Genomic DNA, 18,722 nt, shown 5'->3' on the forward strand with positions numbered 1-18,722 from the left:
CGCCTGACCTTTCGTGGGTTGGTGAGTTTATCCGTCCCCCCTGGTCGGAATGCCACCCCTGCATGTTCCGTCAACGGCAGTGTCCCCTCCCGTTACTGCCGCAGGCTTTGAACCTCCGGTGGGAGAGGCCCCTCAGGAGGGGGGACTCTTGTAGGGGGAGGGGAGGAGTGGTTTGCCGGGGACATGGGGGCGTGAAGCCGGTGTGGCCCCCCATTCCTGCCTTCTGTCCCCAAGGAATGGGAGGCGGCGGTCGCTGGGGAAGCCGTCGGCGTCCGAGGGGGCGAGGTGAAGAGCGCGGTCGGTCGAGAATGTCAGATGCCAGGAGCCCTGAGCCGGCCGGGCGCCGGTGCCGGTCTCGGTCTGCTTACGCCGTCTGCTGGTCCTTGCGGCCTGCGGCGGGGCGAAACCCACGCAGCCCGCACGGAGGCGGCGGCGCTTGCCAGGGTTCCCCTGCTCATGAGCCCTGGGCCAGGGGAGGCCCACGGTGCTGACCGCCACCGGGTCCGGAGCACAGGAGGCCCGCTGACACCAGGCGGTGAAGCTGCACGAGGCGGCTTTAAGCTCAGGTGACCACGTCGGCGACGTGGGTCTCGTGTCACACTTTCGTGCGTGTTTACCCTGCCGGCGTGTAATCGGATCAGGCCACGCCGCCGCCTCGCTTGGCCGTGTCCCTGTGCTGTGACGGTTACGGACGTCCCCGCAAAGCTTTACCAGCTGCTTCGACACCAGCTGTTTCAGACCTCGTTGGCCCCGACGCCTGCAGAGAACTACTGCGCGTGACCCCGTCTGTGCACGCGTGTGCGCACAGGTACACGGACGCGCGCCATCGAAGTGAAAGTTCTCTGCAGTGGCGCTTCTTAGGTGCATTGTACCCGTTCTTTTCTCGTCTGTGCTGTGTTTTTAAAAGTGCTCATTACAGACCACGAAAGCCATCTCTCCGCCCGCTGACTGACAGACACGATTCACCTTCTGTCCAGCTGCGTCCCAGTGGCCACTGTCTGCTGCTAACTCACACCCAGGTTAGCCCGCAGCCCGGGTGCCCTGGGGCGGCCTGGCCAGGCACTCCCACTGAGACCCACTGTCCCGGTGACCCCAGACGTGGCTGCAGAGCTGGTCGGCCTGGCCAGGCGTCCCCAGGAGGGCCGGTCCCCACATTCCTCCAGGCCGAACCCCATGTTACAACTCCTAATTCACACATTCTATGCCTGCCTTGAGAAACCTTTTACCTGGAATGCCAGTTTTGGGGGCGCAGCCCGCTGGAGTTGGCATTCGTTTGCTCCAAGTATTCATTTTGCAGACTTTTATGAAGGCGGTCCCCACCAGAGGATAGGAAAATGCCATTTAAATATAAGGTCACCCCAGAATGGAAGCTCTGAGGTCACGCCGGTGGGTGGCAAGGAGGCCGGTGAAGGGAGGTCCACTCTCGGGGACTTGGGCAGAAGGCTTGGGTGGGCTGCGGGGCAGGGCGTGGCCCGTGGGGATCACTGAGCGAGCTGCCGACTCTGGTCACGGCACCTTTGGGGTCACCCGCGTGACCTGGCCAGAGCGTTTGATGCATTAATTGTGGTGAATAGTAATGACTTTCAGAAACTAGATCAGGGCGACACTCACTCAAAACCTGGGTGTCACCCCCTTCCCTCCTCCCACATCCCCAGCCCGCCAGCTTCCACCGGAAACGCCCCCCACATCCATCCCTCCGCCCCTTCTCCTCACTTCCCCTTCTCCCTGGATCGTGGGACAGCCTCCCTGGAGGGACAGCCAGCCCCCACCCCCCAAGAGTTCCCCCTCCACCCGCGTCCTACACCAAGGACGAAGGTTGCTTCTGAAAGTGCCTGTTAGCTTCTGTCACCCCTTAGCTGAGACTCTTCAGCAGCTTCCCACCGCCTGCACCAAGACGCCCAAAGCCCCTGGCGGGCCCAGGCATCCTCCTCTGTCGTGCTGTCCGCTCCGGTTCCAGACAGCTTCCGGTAGCTCCCGCACCCCCAGCCCCCGCTGCAGCTTCTTGTTTTGCAAACGTCCTGTGTGTCTGGTGCCTCCCCAGCTGCCACAGGGAGGGCTTCGGCTCGTAGTGTGTCCCTTCTTCCTCCACCCTCGCTGTCTCATAAACTCCACCTTCAGATGCTGCTCACACAAGCCCTGCTCCTTCGAAGCCTTCCGAAAGAGTCGCTAAGCCACCACGTCTCAGGAAGACAAAGGAGGTGGCTGAGGACTGCCAGCCGGTGGCCACAGAGGCCCTGGCTGTCACTGTGATTATTAATACATTGTAAAGACATTTTGGGGATTCCGCCATATTTTGTGTGGTTGCCAACAAAATGTTGACAGTTGTATTGTGGTTAATAAATTCATTTAGATTTATAAGCATTGTTTACAGAACCTGTTCGCCTGCTGAAACTCTAACAGCATCTGTTCCTTCTTACTAATTAACTGCTAATTACGAATGAGCTTTGTGTGTTTGTCAGTGTAACTGGCTCATGCATTTTGTAAGGAACATTAACAAATTGATTTACATAGTGGCAAAGCAATCAAAAGAGTAAACTGAACAGCAAGCCGCGAAAGCCCTTTAGCCGGTTTCCGAAGAAGCAAACTTCTGATGCTCTAAGTATTGTTAGTTTCCTGTCACCTTCATTCCTCGGTAAAGGTACCGTGATCAAAAGCGATATCGAATGAGTTATAGTCAGATTAGAGTGCTTGCCGGGGTCAGAGACCTGAGGAATTGTCCAGGAGCCGATGGGGAGAAGGCCCACAGAAGCGGTCCCAGGGGAGCCAGGTCCAGTCCCTCGTGGGGATACCGTGATGGCCTCAAAACTCCATCACTTACATCTTAATGGCAACGTAAACATTTCAGCCACAGGCAGCAGGGCGCTTGGCCAGAAATGTGAACTCTGCCGCCCATCTCACTTTCTCTCCTCTCGGATTCTCAGATTTCAAACCACGTCCGTGCGCATCGTGTTTGTTAAGAGCTGGCATTTAACATTAACCAGTTTACATGGGCGCTTCCAGCCGTTCAGGGCTCATCAACTTCGCGGGGAGATGATGAAGGCAGCCAGCCCCCCGCCTCGCCAGGCGGCCCGTTTGCATCCTGACGGCTCCGGAAGAATCAAGCCCCTGGGGTTTTCTCTACAGCTGCCCCGTGGGTTCGAGCTAAGGGACAGAGAAGTAGAACCCAGGCAGGAGAGCTGTGAGCACAGAAGGAAGGGGGGGAATGCGTCGCCCGGTGCATATTTATTTTCGTGGTCACGTCTGCAAAAACTTCAGAATGCGTCTGTTGAACTGCAGGTCAGGATCCGGCGGGTGGATGGAGAGCGGGTTCAAGGGTGTTGAGGGTCGGTGAAATACGATAACACTGTTAAATTAAAAACAAACAAGTACTACTAGTAAGTGTTCACCAAAGTGGAATATTTACTATAAGGGATGGCAATTCACAACGCTGGCGTCCATAAGCAGCCATCATCTTGGCAGGTGCACAGATCTGCATGCTTTAGAATGGGACCCCGCTCACCAGCTGTGCACCTCCAAACCTCAGGTGACTGACCTGTAGCGCGGGAGTGGCCGGGCAGCCCTCCTCCCAGGTTCTCGGTGGCTTAATAAGCTGGTAGGTGCCCTCTGTAACGCAGCCGGCACGTAGTAGCAGCTCAGGAAGTAGCTGTTGCCACCATCATCTCCGCATCCGCATAAAAACAAGCATCTGTGAACACCCTATACTCTCCTTACTAGATCATAGTAATTACATAGGGGAGGAGAGTCTCCTTTCTCATCAGTAAATTTATTACTCTTAATTTCGGATAAATTTAAAATGTTTAAGCGAGCATGTAAATGGTAGCCGGGGAGTACAGCATCACAGAAACAAGCGGGGTGTCAGGGCGACGTGGCAGAGTTATCCCACAAAGCTTAATGTCGGCGTAACGCATTTACATGACGACCGAGACGTCCGACGAATGTCATGAAATGGTCCTACTGACGAAGAACAGGCTGCCACTGGTGACCGTCTGCCTTCCAACTCATTTTGCCGAAAGTGAAAAATAATTGATTTGCTGCAACATTTCATACCATAGGAGGAAGAATGCAGGCTTCCTGAGTATTCGCGCAGCTTTTCCTCGTGCGCGAGTGTTTAGAAAACTTATTTCAAAATAGTTTGCTCCAAAATATTGTGAGATGATTACGTTAACTGCAAATACTTTCGGGCGGCGTTCGCCGACCCTATGCGTCAGCTCCGTCATTAGTCACGGGAACGAACTGGCTTGAACGAGATGCAGCCTGTACTCGGAGGACTCCCAGCCCAGCAAGAGCCGGGCTCGTCTCAGCAACTGGCACGTGTCAGACTCCGCTGCGAAAGAAGGTGGGGACAGTCCCTCTGGCTCTGCCCTTCACATGCCCCCTCCTCAGCGCTTCAGTGTTTGGTGGACCTTCCGTGAACAGAAAGCCTTTGCTCTCAGCACCTAACGTTAATGAAAGGCTTAAAAAAAAAAAAAAAAAAAATTAGAAGCGAACTGAATTCTTTGGACTTAAAATGGAAACCCAGTTTCTTAGACTTTTTGGTAACATTTGCCCCCCGGGAATTTAAGTTTGATACATAAAGCCTTTCTTTGAGCTACCGCCAATGAACAAGATTTGAATTCAAGAGACACGTCGTTGACGTTTCAGTATTTAGCAAATTAACGGTGTTGGATATTTAATGTGACAGAGGTCTGGGTGTCAGAAGACATGCACATGGTCCTTCTCTCCCCAGGGACTTAAGTGTGCATCGAGTATGAAGCAATCTTTGGTGGAAAAGGCTTACACACAATAGGATGAGTTTGAAATAAGTATCTGAGAACACAGACACAATTTAAATATTGCACTGAGGACACAAAAAGCCGCCTCTGCACGCACGCATGGAGACACGCATGTACACGCACACGCACACGCACACACCATCCATGCAGAGCTGGGGCCCTTTGGACTGGGTTGAGTCAGGTTGCCCATTCTCTTGGTGCTCAAGAGATCACCCGGCCAGAGATTGCTCTTCAGAGTCACCTGGAGAGCTTACGAGCCCAGCACACCGTGATGCCGGGCGGTCAGACCCCAGGCTTCGTGACGGGGACGGGCAGCTTGCAAGCCCAGCGTGTGCTGGGGCTCCCCTGGGGGGCGGGGGGCGTTTCGAGTCAGTTTTCCCAGCCACCCCGCTGGCACTGTGTCAGCGAGCAGAACTTCGGGGGACCTCAAACGAAGACGGAGGACGCTGCTGTGGCCTCCTCCCCGGGCGTCGCAGGCAGAGGTCTCTGTGCTCTCTCAGGCGACGTGGTTCCGTATTTGCGGATGATCATCATTTGAAAGACATTTTTGTAGCTTGATTTCCACTCAGAAATAGATGTCAGCAGCGCAGGATGAGAGAAACTTATAAAGAATTATGAACTTCTTTGTAAAATGAGAAAGTCAGTGAAGGGAGGCAGCATAACCAGAAAAGGGGAAAATTAAAATCTGAAATAATTTATGAGCAAAATAATTTTCCAGCTAAGAGTGTATTAGCTGTTTACTCACAACGTTCGGGGGCGCTGCGCGTGATCAGGCCGTCGTGGGCTCTTTGGGGAATTCTCTGTCTCCCCGGAGTCCCAGGTTTGGTTTTTTTTCTCCTCCTGGGCTTATGTCAGCACCGAGCTCATGCCTCAGAAGCGACACAGCTGTTGACGGGCAGGCTTTCGGGACAGTCACCCTGTGACTTGGCCTTACGTATCCGAACGCGTGGACTTGCCCCCAAGCCCCGTTCCGCCCAGACAGCTCCGACCTCCTGTGGTGGTCTCCCATGTCGCCGGAAGAAGAAATCGTTTCAAGCACACACCCCTCCTCAGACTTCTCCCGGCGTCGTGTCTTCCGCATCTCCTGCCCCCCTCGTCCTTTCCCCAGAGCTCCGGGCGTCGCTCCCTCCCGTTACTGCTGGCGAAGTCTCAGACCTGCACGTGCACCAGCGCGCTGAAGAACTTCGAGCCCGGACGAGGGAGCATCTGCGGTCGCCTCCTGGACGGCCGTCACCCCTGCCCGTGCCTCCCGCTGCACGGTGCCACTGGAGCAGCAGAGGTCCCCTCCCGGAGGCGGGCGGCCGCCTGCACGTCTCCCGCCATGCGCCTCCCAGGCTCCGTTCCCAGCTGCGGAGCAAAGATGCGTGTTCTGGAGCGAGGAAGTGGAACCCACGCTCACGTCGCAGCGTGACTGCCCCGGCCCCGAGCGCCGGACGAGGGTGCGGACGGGAGCGTTGCCCTCGTCCCTTCCGACCACAGCCAAGTCGGACATTTGCTCCACATGTGGACGTAGGCAGCGGCGCACAGTGGGGAGCGCCGGCCTGTGGCCCGCCCAGCCGCGCCTCACGTGGCGGGGGTCGCGGGGCGTTGGACGGGCGGCTCACACTCTCACTATCTGGAAGTGCGGTAGGTCGGAGATCTGCCACTAGGTCTTGATGAAGACGCGTGTTGTCGACCACAGACGTCTTTGTCGATACCTCGGTGACTGGACTTCAGTGCTGTTGGTGCTTTCGCGTCCCCACGAATGTAAAGACGTTATTCTTAGAAGGGCCCCCTGGGGAGGCACCAGGACTGACCCCAGCAAGCCTCCCTGCGGATTCATTGTTCACGCAGAGTCCTTCAAGGCCCCGTGGACCTGCCAGGCCACTGTCGATAGCCCAGGCCCCCACCCGCTGCGCCCCCAGCACCAGTCGGCTCCTGTCCCCCGTGTTAGAACATCCTGGGGAGGCCAGGCCCTCCCGGGCTCCGGGGATCACTGCCCCCCGACTCCTTTCTGACCTGGACGCCCTCCCGCCGTCTCCTCCTCACCGTCCACTCTTCCCACCGCCCTGGGCACTCTCCCGTCCTCTCCCCGAGTACGTAGACCGGCTCCTCCCGCCCCGCCGTCCATGTCCACCGCGTCTCTGCTGGTCATTCTCCATCAGGCCCCGCTCCTAGTGAGACGGGGCCAGGGAGCCACGTTTCCGTTCACACGGAAGCGCCGCCCTCGCCCCGCCATCCTCCCAGAACCTCTGGGCCCACGTCTGCCCGCCTCACAGCCTCCCGTCTTACTCCGCACCCTTGGTCGACTCTGGGCTGCCAGCTCTTGGCCCCGCTCTGCCCCGAATCTGAGCACTGTTTTAAAGCCGACCGACCCTCCAGAAGCCGTAGCTTTCGGGGACCTTTTTGATTGCAGAAGTGCAGTTCTGGGCAGGACCTTTCACCTCACCCCAGGACGTCAGTGGGCTGCGTGACTAGAGCTGCCTGTGGCCAAGTGAAGAAATGTTCCACGCAGGAATTGCAGACGCGTGTGTTACAGGGGCCAAGCCGGCGCATCTGAGGAGCGCACTGTGGGGGTGGGGTTAAGGGTTCTGTTCCCGCGGAACTGGGCAGTGGGCAGCTTGCATCTAGGACTCGGGAGGAAGGAGATTCGCAGGAAGCCATTTGTCAGTTCTTACCCTGAAGTTTCTAGACCCCCTGAAACCCAGCCGGGGCGCAAGAGTTCGCAGGTCCTCCTCTCAGAAGAGGTTCCGCAGCTTTAAGGGGGTGGCCCTCCCCACGTGGTTAAGAACCCAGTCAGCTTGGCGTTTCCTGGGTTGAAAGTGGCAGGAGGTGACGGCAGAGGCTGCGTGTGCGTCACGTGAGCTGAGCAAACGCCCCGGGCTCAGCGGCATCTGAATCTGGAAGTCGAAACCAGGAGCATCTCGTAGGACTTCGCATTCTGAGGGTGGCGGCGTCTGAACAGAATCAGAAACCGGGGAAGAAAAAACAGTTCGTTCAGGAAAAAAACGATGGCTTTAGAAAGGGATCTGGGACTGAAAGGCTCTTGCTCGTCTCTCTCTCTCTGTCTCTCTCCGTCTCTCTCTCCAGTATGGCGTTCTGGCTTTTTACACTGTCCCCTAGTTCCGAACCTGGATTCCGTCCACTGACTCTGGCTCTCGATTTTGCCCGAAAGGAAAGTGACTCGCGTTGGAAGTGACACTGCTGCACTCTGTCTGTTCCCTGCGTTCGGTCCATAAGCAGCGTGAACGTCTTCACAAATGGTTTAGCTCGAAGTTCGTTCTGTACGGGAAGTTACATCTTTGAGAACGTGCGACAGGTTATAATGAACCGAATCTATCGTAGAACCATTCTGGTTGCAGCAGTCTAAACTGCCGCTTTGTCAAACAAACATTGCCAGTGTTTTTTGAGTACTCGCGACTCGGGCAGCACGGCCAGCGCTCCCCGAAGAAGGCACTCGTGCCATTCCAGTTCCGTTCCTGGATCCTGAGACCTGTGTCCTTCTGGGTCGGTTTGCTGTGGCGGTGACGCATGCTCGCACGCGACGCCTGTGTTGCTGTGTGTCGTCTGACAGTGCAGCCCGAGCCGAGCTGCTCGTTTCTCGTCCCCGTGAGGGCAGAAGCCCCGCGAAGTTCTCTCCTTCCCAGGATGCATTTTACGTCACCGAAATGAGGCATCGGACTTCCCAGCTGGCGTTTAAAGTCGCTTCCCGCTCCAGGATTTTAAGGACTGGAGTTCTCGAGTCTGGTCAGTACGGCGGGGGTGGGCGCAGGCACCAAAACCACTGACCTAAAACGACGTCTAGGCAATCCATCCAGACCTTTCTGTTCGCCTGCCTGAGTCGTCCACTGGCTTCGAGCCTCTTCGCGGGGTGGCCGTGTCGTCATAGCTCGGCCCCCGTCCCCGGCACAGCATCCGGGACAGACTCCGTCCACACTTGGTGAGTGAACGAGGGATAAAGTCACCGTCATAGACACATGGCTTCCTTCCGATGCCGGGAGCTGTCACCCCGCCTGTGCCATATCAGAACGTGGTCAAGAAAAAGAGGAAAATGACGACCGTCTCAGCAAAGGTTCAGATTCAGCACGAAGGGGAAAGAATTAGCAACACAAAGAACCCGTCGACTGCGGGGTCCACGGCGAGATCGGAGCCACACGGGCAGCGGGGTCGCTGGTCAGGTGCGCTGCGTGTTGAGGCGTACCAGCACCTGCAGCTCGCAGGCGACGTGTCCCGGGTCCCCTTAACAGCGAGTGAGAACACTCAGTCGCCCACTGATCGTTTGTTTCCGTAACTTTTCACCCAGCCTGTGGATATTTGGAGGACTTCCTCCTACTTGGGCCCTCGTTGCTTCTCCGGGGTCGGGGAGGGCGTTGACAGTTGTGCCTGCTCTGCGTTCTCCCTGCGTGTGGGGTCTTCAGTGGACCCAGCCCCCTGTTCGTGTGTGTGCTCTGGAGGTGTCCTGGCCACGTTGTTCCTTAAAGCTCTAAGTAAAAATGACTTTGTTCCGTGGTGCTATGTTAAATTGGCTGGTTAATTCCGGTGTTATTTACCCTGTAATTCATTAGCTTCACCCCACCATTGGCAGCTGACAGGCTGTAATTTCACGCCTTGCAATAAAAGATGTCTCATAATCTGCTTCATTTAGCAGCAAGAGAATTTAATGAAATTAACTGCAGTCCTAATTATGCCAGTGAATACTAAAGACCGCCATCAAGTTTTCTTGGAAAAAGGACGAGGTCCACCTCGAGAAGGATTTAGAATATAATATCCTGGGAAAAGTTGCAAGTGTCTTCTCTCTGTTGGCCAACAAAGGCCAATTATGGCTCCACGTGTGACTGTAATTAATTGGTTTTTTCCTGCATGTCTCCCCCAGTCTTCATCGTTTCCAGTCGAATTTGAAAGTGGTCCCTCTCTGGCAGGGGTGTTGATGAAGCAGACAAGCTAACGTCCAGTTTTCCGTCAGCGGCCCTTCCTCTGGCGGCCCGTGGCGGGTGTGCGTGGTGCCGCAGCCGGCGAGCAGGTTTTCGGTGTGTGGTTCTGAAGGGGTTCTGAGTCCCCACACGGTGCCTGTTCGGAGCTCAGCCTCTCTGCACGTGTGACTTACCTGTGCAACAAGGATGCCAGCGCGGGGAAGCGGCCCACCGCAGGCCGTCTGTCACCTGCCGGGCTTGGCGTTTCCGCCTCTCCCGGGCACTCACCCGCCCTTCCGTAGGACGCAGGGTCTTCCCTACTTCGTGTTCCAGCCCTGCCCAAGGGCGCGTCCTCGGCGCCGAGGTGCCCATCCTCCTGGTCCTTGCGTCGCGAGGCCCTCCCGCTGCGGGAGACACCGTGCCCCTCCGAGCGTGCCTCGTCCCGCCTTCCACGTCCCGTCTCTCCCCTCCCCTGGCTCTTCCTCTCGGGTGCAGGGCAGGGAAGGGGGAGCAGGTGGCCCACGTCATGCTCTGAGCGGACCCGGGCGCCCCCTCGCCCCAGCCCCCGGCCAGCACGCACGCCTGTCTCCGTGCCCGCCGCCCCCAGGCCGTCAGCATTTCTGTTACGCAGCCGTAACCCAAGCCTGATGGAAACGCCCCCCGCTGCACGGGAGCGAAGGAGTGGAGACTCAGGAGGGGGGAACTGCCCTTCTCACCCTGTACACGGCGGGCCCAACCTCTGTGGCACCAGGGACCAGGGCTCCTACGAGAATCTGATGCCTGATGATCTGAGTTGGAGCTGAGGCGGCGATGCCGGCGCGGGGAGCGGCCGCAGATGCAGACGAGGCTTCGCTTGCCTGCCGCTCACCTCCTGCTGTGCGGCCCGGTTCCTAACAGGCCACAGACTGGTTCCCGTCTGCAGCCCAGAGGTTGGGGACCCCTGCTGTACAGGGAGCAATTCATATGCGTTAAAGAAAAGAGAAGTTCCGTGTTATTTAAGTACAGTAGAAATATCAGTAACCACAAGTTATTAACTGCTACCTCTCTTCGGAAACTGACTTTGCAAATTAGTGGCGTTTCTCAAGTTCTAAAAATAATCACCTGCCGAGGGCCATGACCTGGCTTCCTCGGGCCCCTAGCGTAGACATGTCGTGGGCTCCGGACAGAGCAGCACGTGCACCGCTGGCGGCAAAGTCCTCGGCAGCTTTAATTTCAGAGGCCACGTCTGGAGAATGAGGGTGAGGCGTTTCTTCTTTATCGAGGCTGCTGGCGGAAGGGCCTTGGCAGGGAGCATTCTGGGGCAACTGGGAATAGCTTCCGTGCATTCTTGAAAAAACAGCAGCTTCGCAGAGAATGTGCACGGTCACCCCTGACCTCCACGCCGCCCTGCACGATGGGGGTTCTGCCATCGCGGGTGGGTTAGACGTGAACCGATGGCGATTGCAGCGTCAGGGAGTCCCCTGGCCGCAGACCCAGGGCCCCGCCACACACAGCAGCGGAGGGGACCCAGGCAGGTGCGGGCGGGACTGGCGTTCACCGGAGTCTCACGCCCCGGAGACCTGGTCTCTAGGTGGCCTCCCGGCTGCCTATCCTGGCGCCCGCCGGCCTCTCCAGGGTCTCTGAGCTCGCGGCCTGGCCTGGGGTGCTGAGTGCACACATCAGCCGGCCGGCGGCACCTGCTGCTCCTCACAGCCAGGAAGGAACGGGGCCCACAAACGCTGTGGCCTTGGGCTTGGCGGGCGCGCAGAGGTGAACTCTGGGCAGAAGCCCCACCACCCCCAAACGTCACCCTCCACGGATGCTCCGTGTGATGCCTGCAGGGGCTGGCAGGGGTGGGGGTGCCAGTTTTCGAGGTCTTCAACGCACGAGGTGCTGTGTGCTCTTGTCGTTTCTTCACCAGCCATGGCCCTTAGGTTCCCACCTCGGAGCGTTCGCGTCTGGGACCGGGACGCCTGGGGCCGGGCACGCTGGGCTCTGGCCCCGAGGGTGGCCGCCTGGCAGGCAGGCAGGCCGGCAGGCCGGCCTCCGGGAGCCACGGCTGCAGGGGCCTGGGAGCAGAGCAAGGAGCGGGTGGGGAACGCTCCCTGATTGCTCCCCACAAAAATAATTGCTGTGGTACGAAAACGGGGGGTCCCAATAGCCTGCTGGGAAGGAGAGAAAGAGCCTGGGGTGTTTGGAGGCTCCACGGCGTGTCTCATCTGCAGTAGCCAGAGGTAATTTTGGCGACGAGCAGTAAGGAAACCTGAAGTATTTCTCTCCCAGACCCTCCCAGCTTATTAAAAGAACTTATAGACATGAAAATACATTAAAGTGGGCAAAGCGGAGAGGGCGAGAGAGATTAACAGCCTTCGCTGAATAGAGTCCATTGATGAGCCGGGCCTGCGCGCCGCTGCCGGCTCCGAGACGAGGTGTCGCCAGTGAAAAGGAGGTCAGGCCTGTCCAGAATTTCGGGGGGAAACGGGAATTTCGATGTGAAAAGCAGCAATACCCGCGCGTCCGTCTCTTCCCTCTGACCGGGGAGGCTTTCTTTGCTCGGGAGAAGAGCTGTGTTGCAGCCTGTCACCTGATTTCCTGGCCGCACGCCTGCTGTCTGGGGTCTGGGCGTCGCTTCCCAAGGCCAGGGCCCAGCGTGGGGCAGGGCCACCGGCGTGCGGTCTGGAGGGGGCCCAGGCGGGCCAGCGTTTGACAAGCGCCCAACAGCCGTGGGTGCCTTCGGAGACCCGCTGGGGAAATGGGGTGTTAGCGAGGCTCGACCGTGTGCGTGTGTGTGTGTGCGTGCATGTGTGTGTGCGTGTGCAAGGGGAAGTTAGCCGTCAGTCAAGTTTTATCTCTTAATGAATAGAGACTGCTGAAGTAAGGGTTAGGTAATTGAGTTTATAATTAATTAGCCATAACCCTCATCAGATAAAGCAGTTGTGAGGAATTTTTCTCATCTCCTCTCTCTCCGGGGCCTGCCCTTCTTTGTCCTTGGACTGACAGCCAGCACTTATCTCGGGCGGCTGCAGCCGGGCCGTCGGCTCCCCCCGGCCGGCCAGCGCCGAGGGGTGGTCAGCAGAGCCCGCATTGTGCTGGGAGGCCCGCAATCAGCCCAGCTGTCCGGGCCATGATGAATTAGCGGTGGGAGCGAACACAGAGGTGGATCCAGATCTGCCCGATAGCGTGCAGGCCGCCACCGTTTGTCCCCACCGCAGCTCTGATCTTTGACACTTTGTGACAAAGGAGTTACAGAAAGCAGGGAGGGAAAATGGAGTGCCCCTCCAGAAAGTTGGGTGACTTACAAAGGAGCACTTAATTCCTATAGCCAGGCCGTCCACACCACAAAGAAAGGGGATCAATGAGAGCTTATACTCTTCCTTTGAGGACCTTTAAAAAAGAAAATCTCATGTTTTGGAGTTTGCATGTTTGGGGTACGAGCCACAGTGAAAACATAAGGCATCCAAATCAAAGATCGTGTAAAGGGATCCGTCTTCATTGTGCTTCGCAGACCGCGTGGGGGAAAAACCTTCCCCCTTCTGTTTAAAGATGGGAACCCTTGTGATGTGCGGAGCCAAGCAAAGAATTGGTTAAGGAACAAGGTCGTGACTTTGTTGCCACTCGTGATATTGAATCGGAAAAGTTCTGGGCTCGTCATGGCGTCTTCCTCATGACTCCATTTGTCCCTGATGAAGCCCCAGGCGGGTGCCACAGGCATGGGGCAGATCAGAGGGCCGGGTGTCTCCCTCCACCTGCGGTGGCTCTCCATTTTAGACAGTTTGGGAGACGGGTTTTTCTTTGTTAGCAAGACCAGGTGTCACTTTTTGAGACCCCGTGGTAATTATTTGGGGACTCCAAAGCCAGAATGTCTTGCCAGGCAATACGGCTGAATAATGATTTCGAATGTTAATGAAAATTTAATCAGACCGAATATATTATTCAGCCTCGATGAGGGAGTGAAATATGATAAGTGCATTTACAAGTGCTGAAGTTTATAGAACAAATGAGCTCAATCTCGTGGGGCGTGAGATCAGAACCCCAAAGACTGATGTATTGTGTGTGATGTGTTGTCAGTTCGCTTTGGGTTTGGTTAGCAATAAATGTAGCCTACTCTCAGATTTAGGGAAATAACATTAGTAGTAAAGGCTCCTAATAAGGGCGGGCTGTCTTCATCAGCTTCCGCTGTGGAAACGCCGATTGCTGTCAGTGGGCCGTACCTAATGCTCCAGGTTTTTTTTAAGAAGCGGGTATGGTAAACGTGCAGTTCCAGGTTTTCTTTGGAGAGGAAAGAGGAGTTAGATGGGTCGGCCCACAGCACGGTTGAGACCCAGATGTGGCATTCAGATTTCTCAGCTGGAGGAGGTGCGCTGTCCTACTACGCGGGCACACTGCACCCCCCGCCCCCCGCCTTCCTTCCAGAGGCCCAGGGCCACCTCCAGCAAACCCGTGAAAACCACCATGATCGAGCCGTGTCAGCCCAGTCACAGCTGAGGCACTTGAGGCTGCCCGCCGTTCAAGGTCAACAGAGGACCGTGTGGGTGAGGGCGTGTCCTTCTCCGCTGCCAGTTGAATCATGCGTGATGGCCCGATCGGCAAACCGACATGGCGCAAAGCCGAGAGGGGGCGTCCTCCCTCCCTCCCTCCCGTCCCCTTGGGTGGGGCGCGAGGTCCGTTCTCTGAGTGGCGTCAGACGGGCCACCCTGTCAGTTTCTCTTCCCAGCTGGCTTTCTGTCCACCTCACAGAGCCCGGGCCCCACTCGCTCCTGCACAGTCACCCCCAACTCTACGACAGCTGATCAGATGCGGGCGCAGCCACGGGTGGGCTCCACGGAGGCAGCTCGGGGCCCAGGCACACGGAGGGAGCCAGGCGCTTTGCATCAGGCCAGCCTGGTGCCGGGCCCTGCCACTCCGCCTGTAGCCGTGACGTCTCTTAACCTGTCCAAGCTTTTCCTGCGTCATCTGTTAGGCTGTGGGTTGTCATGCAGAAGAGTCTCGTGGGAGGGTCCCCAAAATGGCTGGATTTCCTCCCTCTTTACTTTCATATGATTCGTTTTTGTCATACAAAAGTTAATGGAGCATATCACGAGAAACAATTCCTTCATCATCCTAGTTTTCAAAGCCCAATATTCCAGAAAATACCCCCGACTATTTAGATGTGAAGTTTGGATGCAGCCAGGGACACTGGCCGGCTCTCACCTGGTGGTGTATCTGTCCTGAGGACGCGCCTCAGAGGGAAACCTGTCGGCTTCTCTGTCTGGGTCCGCTCCTTCCGCAGCCTCGACATCGGTCATTTTGAACTGGGGAGACTCGTGGCTCCTTACTGAATTTTGTGAAGGAAAGAGAAGCAGACAAGGTTCGAAAGAGGAGAAGACGAAGGTGGCCGTGCGTGACGTTCCGCACACCGGCGTCCCGGCCCGGCCACGTGGGAGCGTGGCGTCGCCGGCGCGTTGCGCGATGGGCTGGCGAGACACGTGGGAAAGAAGGCGTGGTCAGCCAGGCGGCCGGTCGCGGGAGCCCACCTGGGGACTGGCCACCCGGTTGCATCGGGCGTGAACAGGCGTACGGCAGGCACTTCAGATCCAGTCACTCGTATATTCGTGCGGACGTAAACGTCTTGAGAAACTCTGAGTTCTCCTTGCCGTCCTTAAGAATCATTGCTATGTTGCTGGTATCGTTATTAAATCATTTTTCAAACCTAGTCCTGAGCTTATGTCACCTTGGGCGTGTTTCGAAGTTATAAGAGCCGCGTTTTACTAAGTCGTAAGCGAAGTGATCCCGGGTCTGAGTCGCAGAGCAGCAGCCCCCGTGCCCTGCAGGCCGCTGCCCTGGGCTGGGTTCACGGTGCAGGCGCTGGACGCAGACCTCGCTCTCCCAGCGCCGCGGTGCTGGGGAACCACGCGGCCTGCGCGGCTGCACGTGATTCTAGTCAGAGGCCGTCCGATCGAACTGGAGGCAGGTGCTGGTCAGCGGGTGCCCGGGCCTCTGGGGGAGACATCCTGGACCTTCGTGCTGTAGAGACGTGGGCCTGTGTGCCCTGTGGTGGTCACTCGCTGCGTAGGGGCCGCTGCGTTCCCAGAGGGACCGAGAAGACATTGAATTTTCATCGTCGTCTAGTGTCGCTGAGGCTGTAGCTCGTTCTCTTCACTTTGTCCCGATCCCCAGCGGCTCACCCACAATTATTTGGGTTATATGAAGAGAACGTGCGCCTCGCCTGGTGTCAGCGACGAAGAGCTTTGCTGGCTCTCTAGAGCAGGGTGGGGGGGTGTGACCCCAGACAGCGGCCTCAGGAGTCACTGCCTGGCTCCGATCTCTTTGGGTCTAGGCCACCGTCACGCCCGGTACGTTCTTGTGCTCCAGGCCGGTGCTGAAAACCTGAGGGTCCCACCCATTCCACATCTGAGGCAGCAGTGGAAAGTCCTAGAAATGGTCGTCACTCGTCATGAGCAGCCCCTGGTGGACCACCAACAAGTTCCACACTGCACCAGTCCTTGTGACTTGGGGCATGAGATGCTCAATGGTCGGCAATGAACTTGACCCAAAGTGCACAGGCTGAAGTGGGGAAGGGTGAACTTAACATGCAAAATCAGAAACCTGTGGCCATGAGAACAGGGATGGGATGCAGGACAGTCACCGAATGTCCCCTGCCAGAGTTACCGTTACATTTTAAAACTTCAGACCACTGCTCGCTCGAGGCCAAACCCCAAGATCTCCTGCAAGTAGCAGTCGGCTCATGCCATGAGGTCTGGTGTCTGAGAAGCCACTTGGCTCCTGTGGTGTGTCCCCTGGTCAGGCATGGTCAGTGGGGGAGCAGAGCCCATAAGGGCGCTGCTGCAGAGACGCAGGAAGGCCCACAAACTCAGTCACGCCGCGTGTAGGGGCGCAGACGCACTCCTGTGGGAGCTGAGCGGCCCCCGCCTGAGCCTACCAGATTCGGGGTCAACAGCCGGTACCTCGGTTCACCTCAGTGGACAGGCGGTGCATTCCTGGGGTGCTGCTCTCGGGGCCTTCCCCGAGCCCCCGGACATGGTCTCCTCCCGTCTCCTGTCCTGACCCTCCTGGGCTGCTCAAAGCACATCCATTCAAGAGCGTGACACGTGACTTTTCAGACGGGGACTGCTAAAGCGGGTGCGCACAAAAGCATGACAGTGTTGCGCGTCTCACACGTGCCGTCTGTGTTTCCACAAATGCACCACACTGAGTGGCACAGAAGGCCCCTCCTCGGCGCGCCAGCTGGCTTGGGATGGTAGCAAGGACAAGGTCGATCTGTGCTGAGACTGACAGACAAGCATTTCCGTGTACGCTGAAACGGATTTCCAAAAACCCAGCACGGACGTCATTCAGGAATCGACTGGGTATAAAGAACGGTTTTCCAGTTAAAAGCACTGAAGTTTATCCTCAGCTGTGGCTTGGGGTCTGCCCCGTGATCTTTGCCGTCAAGTTCAGTGAGTGTCGTTAACCCTCGGCACTGTTGTCTGGGTGATCGCGGGGCGTTCTCGCTGTCCTGGCAGAGGACCGGGTGATTGACAACGCACCCTGACTGTGCATTGTCATTTTGGGAAAATGCTTTATCGTCACTGCTGAAACCTTTAACTCTGTATAAATTCAAATTGGGCAAGATTCAGGCCATGTAGTGATCTTCAACCGATTCCATCGTCAACATTGCTGCAGAAAAGAAACTTAAGCTGGGCGTATAAAATTATAATTCATTTAATTTTTCTTTAGTTGGTAAGCAAATTACTGTTCGTTGTTCCAGCACATTTTATCTGGGATTTGGGTAATGTTAGTTTAAAAAAAAATGAAAAGATAATGCTGTAGAATATGAACCTAATAATATCTTTAGAGAAATTATTTATCAAACGTTCAGCAGCAGAGTTCTGGAGGGTTTTCTACCAATTAAAAGTATTTTTCCATATAAAAGATAAAGCTTAGGTTTGTTTTTGTTTTTTTAAGTCATTTAGCCTTCAAGTTGGCAAATCGATAGAATGTATATATTTACTTGTTTTTGTTTAAAATATAGTAATTGAGGGGGAACTTATTTTAAAAATACCAAACTTAGAAAATATATCTTTTAAGTAGTTATTATGACTCTCATCCAGAAATGATACAAAGTAATGAATAGGAGTTATTCCCCCAAGGAATTATATTTTGTGTGCACATTTACATGTATTCATTACCTGATGTATTCTTCCCCTTTGCCGGAAGTTACAATGTATCCATCTACCAGTTATAATGTATCCTTCTACCAGTTACAACGTATCCATCTACCGTGAAAGGGCCACATAACAGGAAAGGTGGTTTCCCTCCACGCCCGGGATGAGCTGATGAGCTGGGAGAGACTTCACTCATATTTTAACGCCAGCAGTAACAGTCCTCACAGCCAAAGAGCAGGCATCAAAGTTGGTGGTGGCAAAGAGTGTATCCCGCCGTAATTGACAAATAATACCCCTCATAAATACTGCCAGTCCTTTCAATTAGTTTTCATCTAAAATTCGGGCTCCGAAATGATGGCCTGTCAACTGACAATGAATGGCAAAAATTAATAAATTGTCTTCTAAATAGAATGGACACTTAAGAAAAATCGGGCAGCCAATTTAGCGCAGCGTGAGACGAGGGGGACCTTTTGTGCTGATCCGGGGCGCTGCTGTTGTCTCCACCTTTATTAATGGCACTCGGCGGCCGCTGACAGTTTTGTTGCTACTGGCAACTTTCTTCATTAAAATTAAAGCCAGCATCAAATTCCATTAGCCATACTCTGGGCAGCTTGCATTTTCTTATACATATTGTTTCTTTTATTAACTCCCTCTCCGCCCGTGAGAAGTTTTAAAAGAGGTCGAACGCGAGGAGCTGTGTGCCAAGGCCGGGAAGTCGTCCTCTGCTTCTTGGGAATGAAGGCCGCTGCTCGCCCTGCGAGAGCCACATCCTGAAACCTGCAGGTCTCTGTTTCGTCCTCTCGCCTTTCAAAACGGGAGCATGTTAATTACCTCAGTAAACACAAGCCTTTAGAGGGTCTGCCAGATCTCAGATAAGAGCGACTCATCAGCATCACACCTTCCAGTTTCTTATTTTTTTTTTTCTGATCAGGTTGTGT

At 55.7% G+C, this 18,722-nt stretch overlaps 1 protein-coding gene across 2 annotated transcripts in view; it reads left to right on the forward strand.

Moving 5' to 3' along the window:
- AGAP1 (ArfGAP with GTPase domain, ankyrin repeat and PH domain 1) overlaps positions 1–18,722 on the forward strand; it is a 432,072-nt gene that overhangs the window by 260,903 nt on the left and 152,447 nt on the right. The window contains exon 10 of one of the 2 annotated variants that reach the window (XM_025045422.1): positions 8,399–15,332. The exons of the other annotated variant lie outside the window; for it this stretch is intronic. Within the exon in view, the coding sequence (XP_024901190.1) occupies positions 8,399–8,539 (141 nt within the window). The 3' untranslated portion in view covers positions 8,540–15,332. Of the gene's footprint in view, positions 1–8,398; positions 15,333–18,722 lie in introns of those variants that run through there. 2 annotated transcript variants of the gene reach the window in all.

Source organism: Pteropus alecto, unplaced genomic scaffold (assembly GCF_000325575.1).
Source record: "Pteropus alecto unplaced genomic scaffold, ASM32557v1 scaffold143, whole genome shotgun sequence".
Classification (NCBI taxonomy): Eukaryota; Metazoa; Chordata; class Mammalia; order Chiroptera; family Pteropodidae; genus Pteropus; species Pteropus alecto.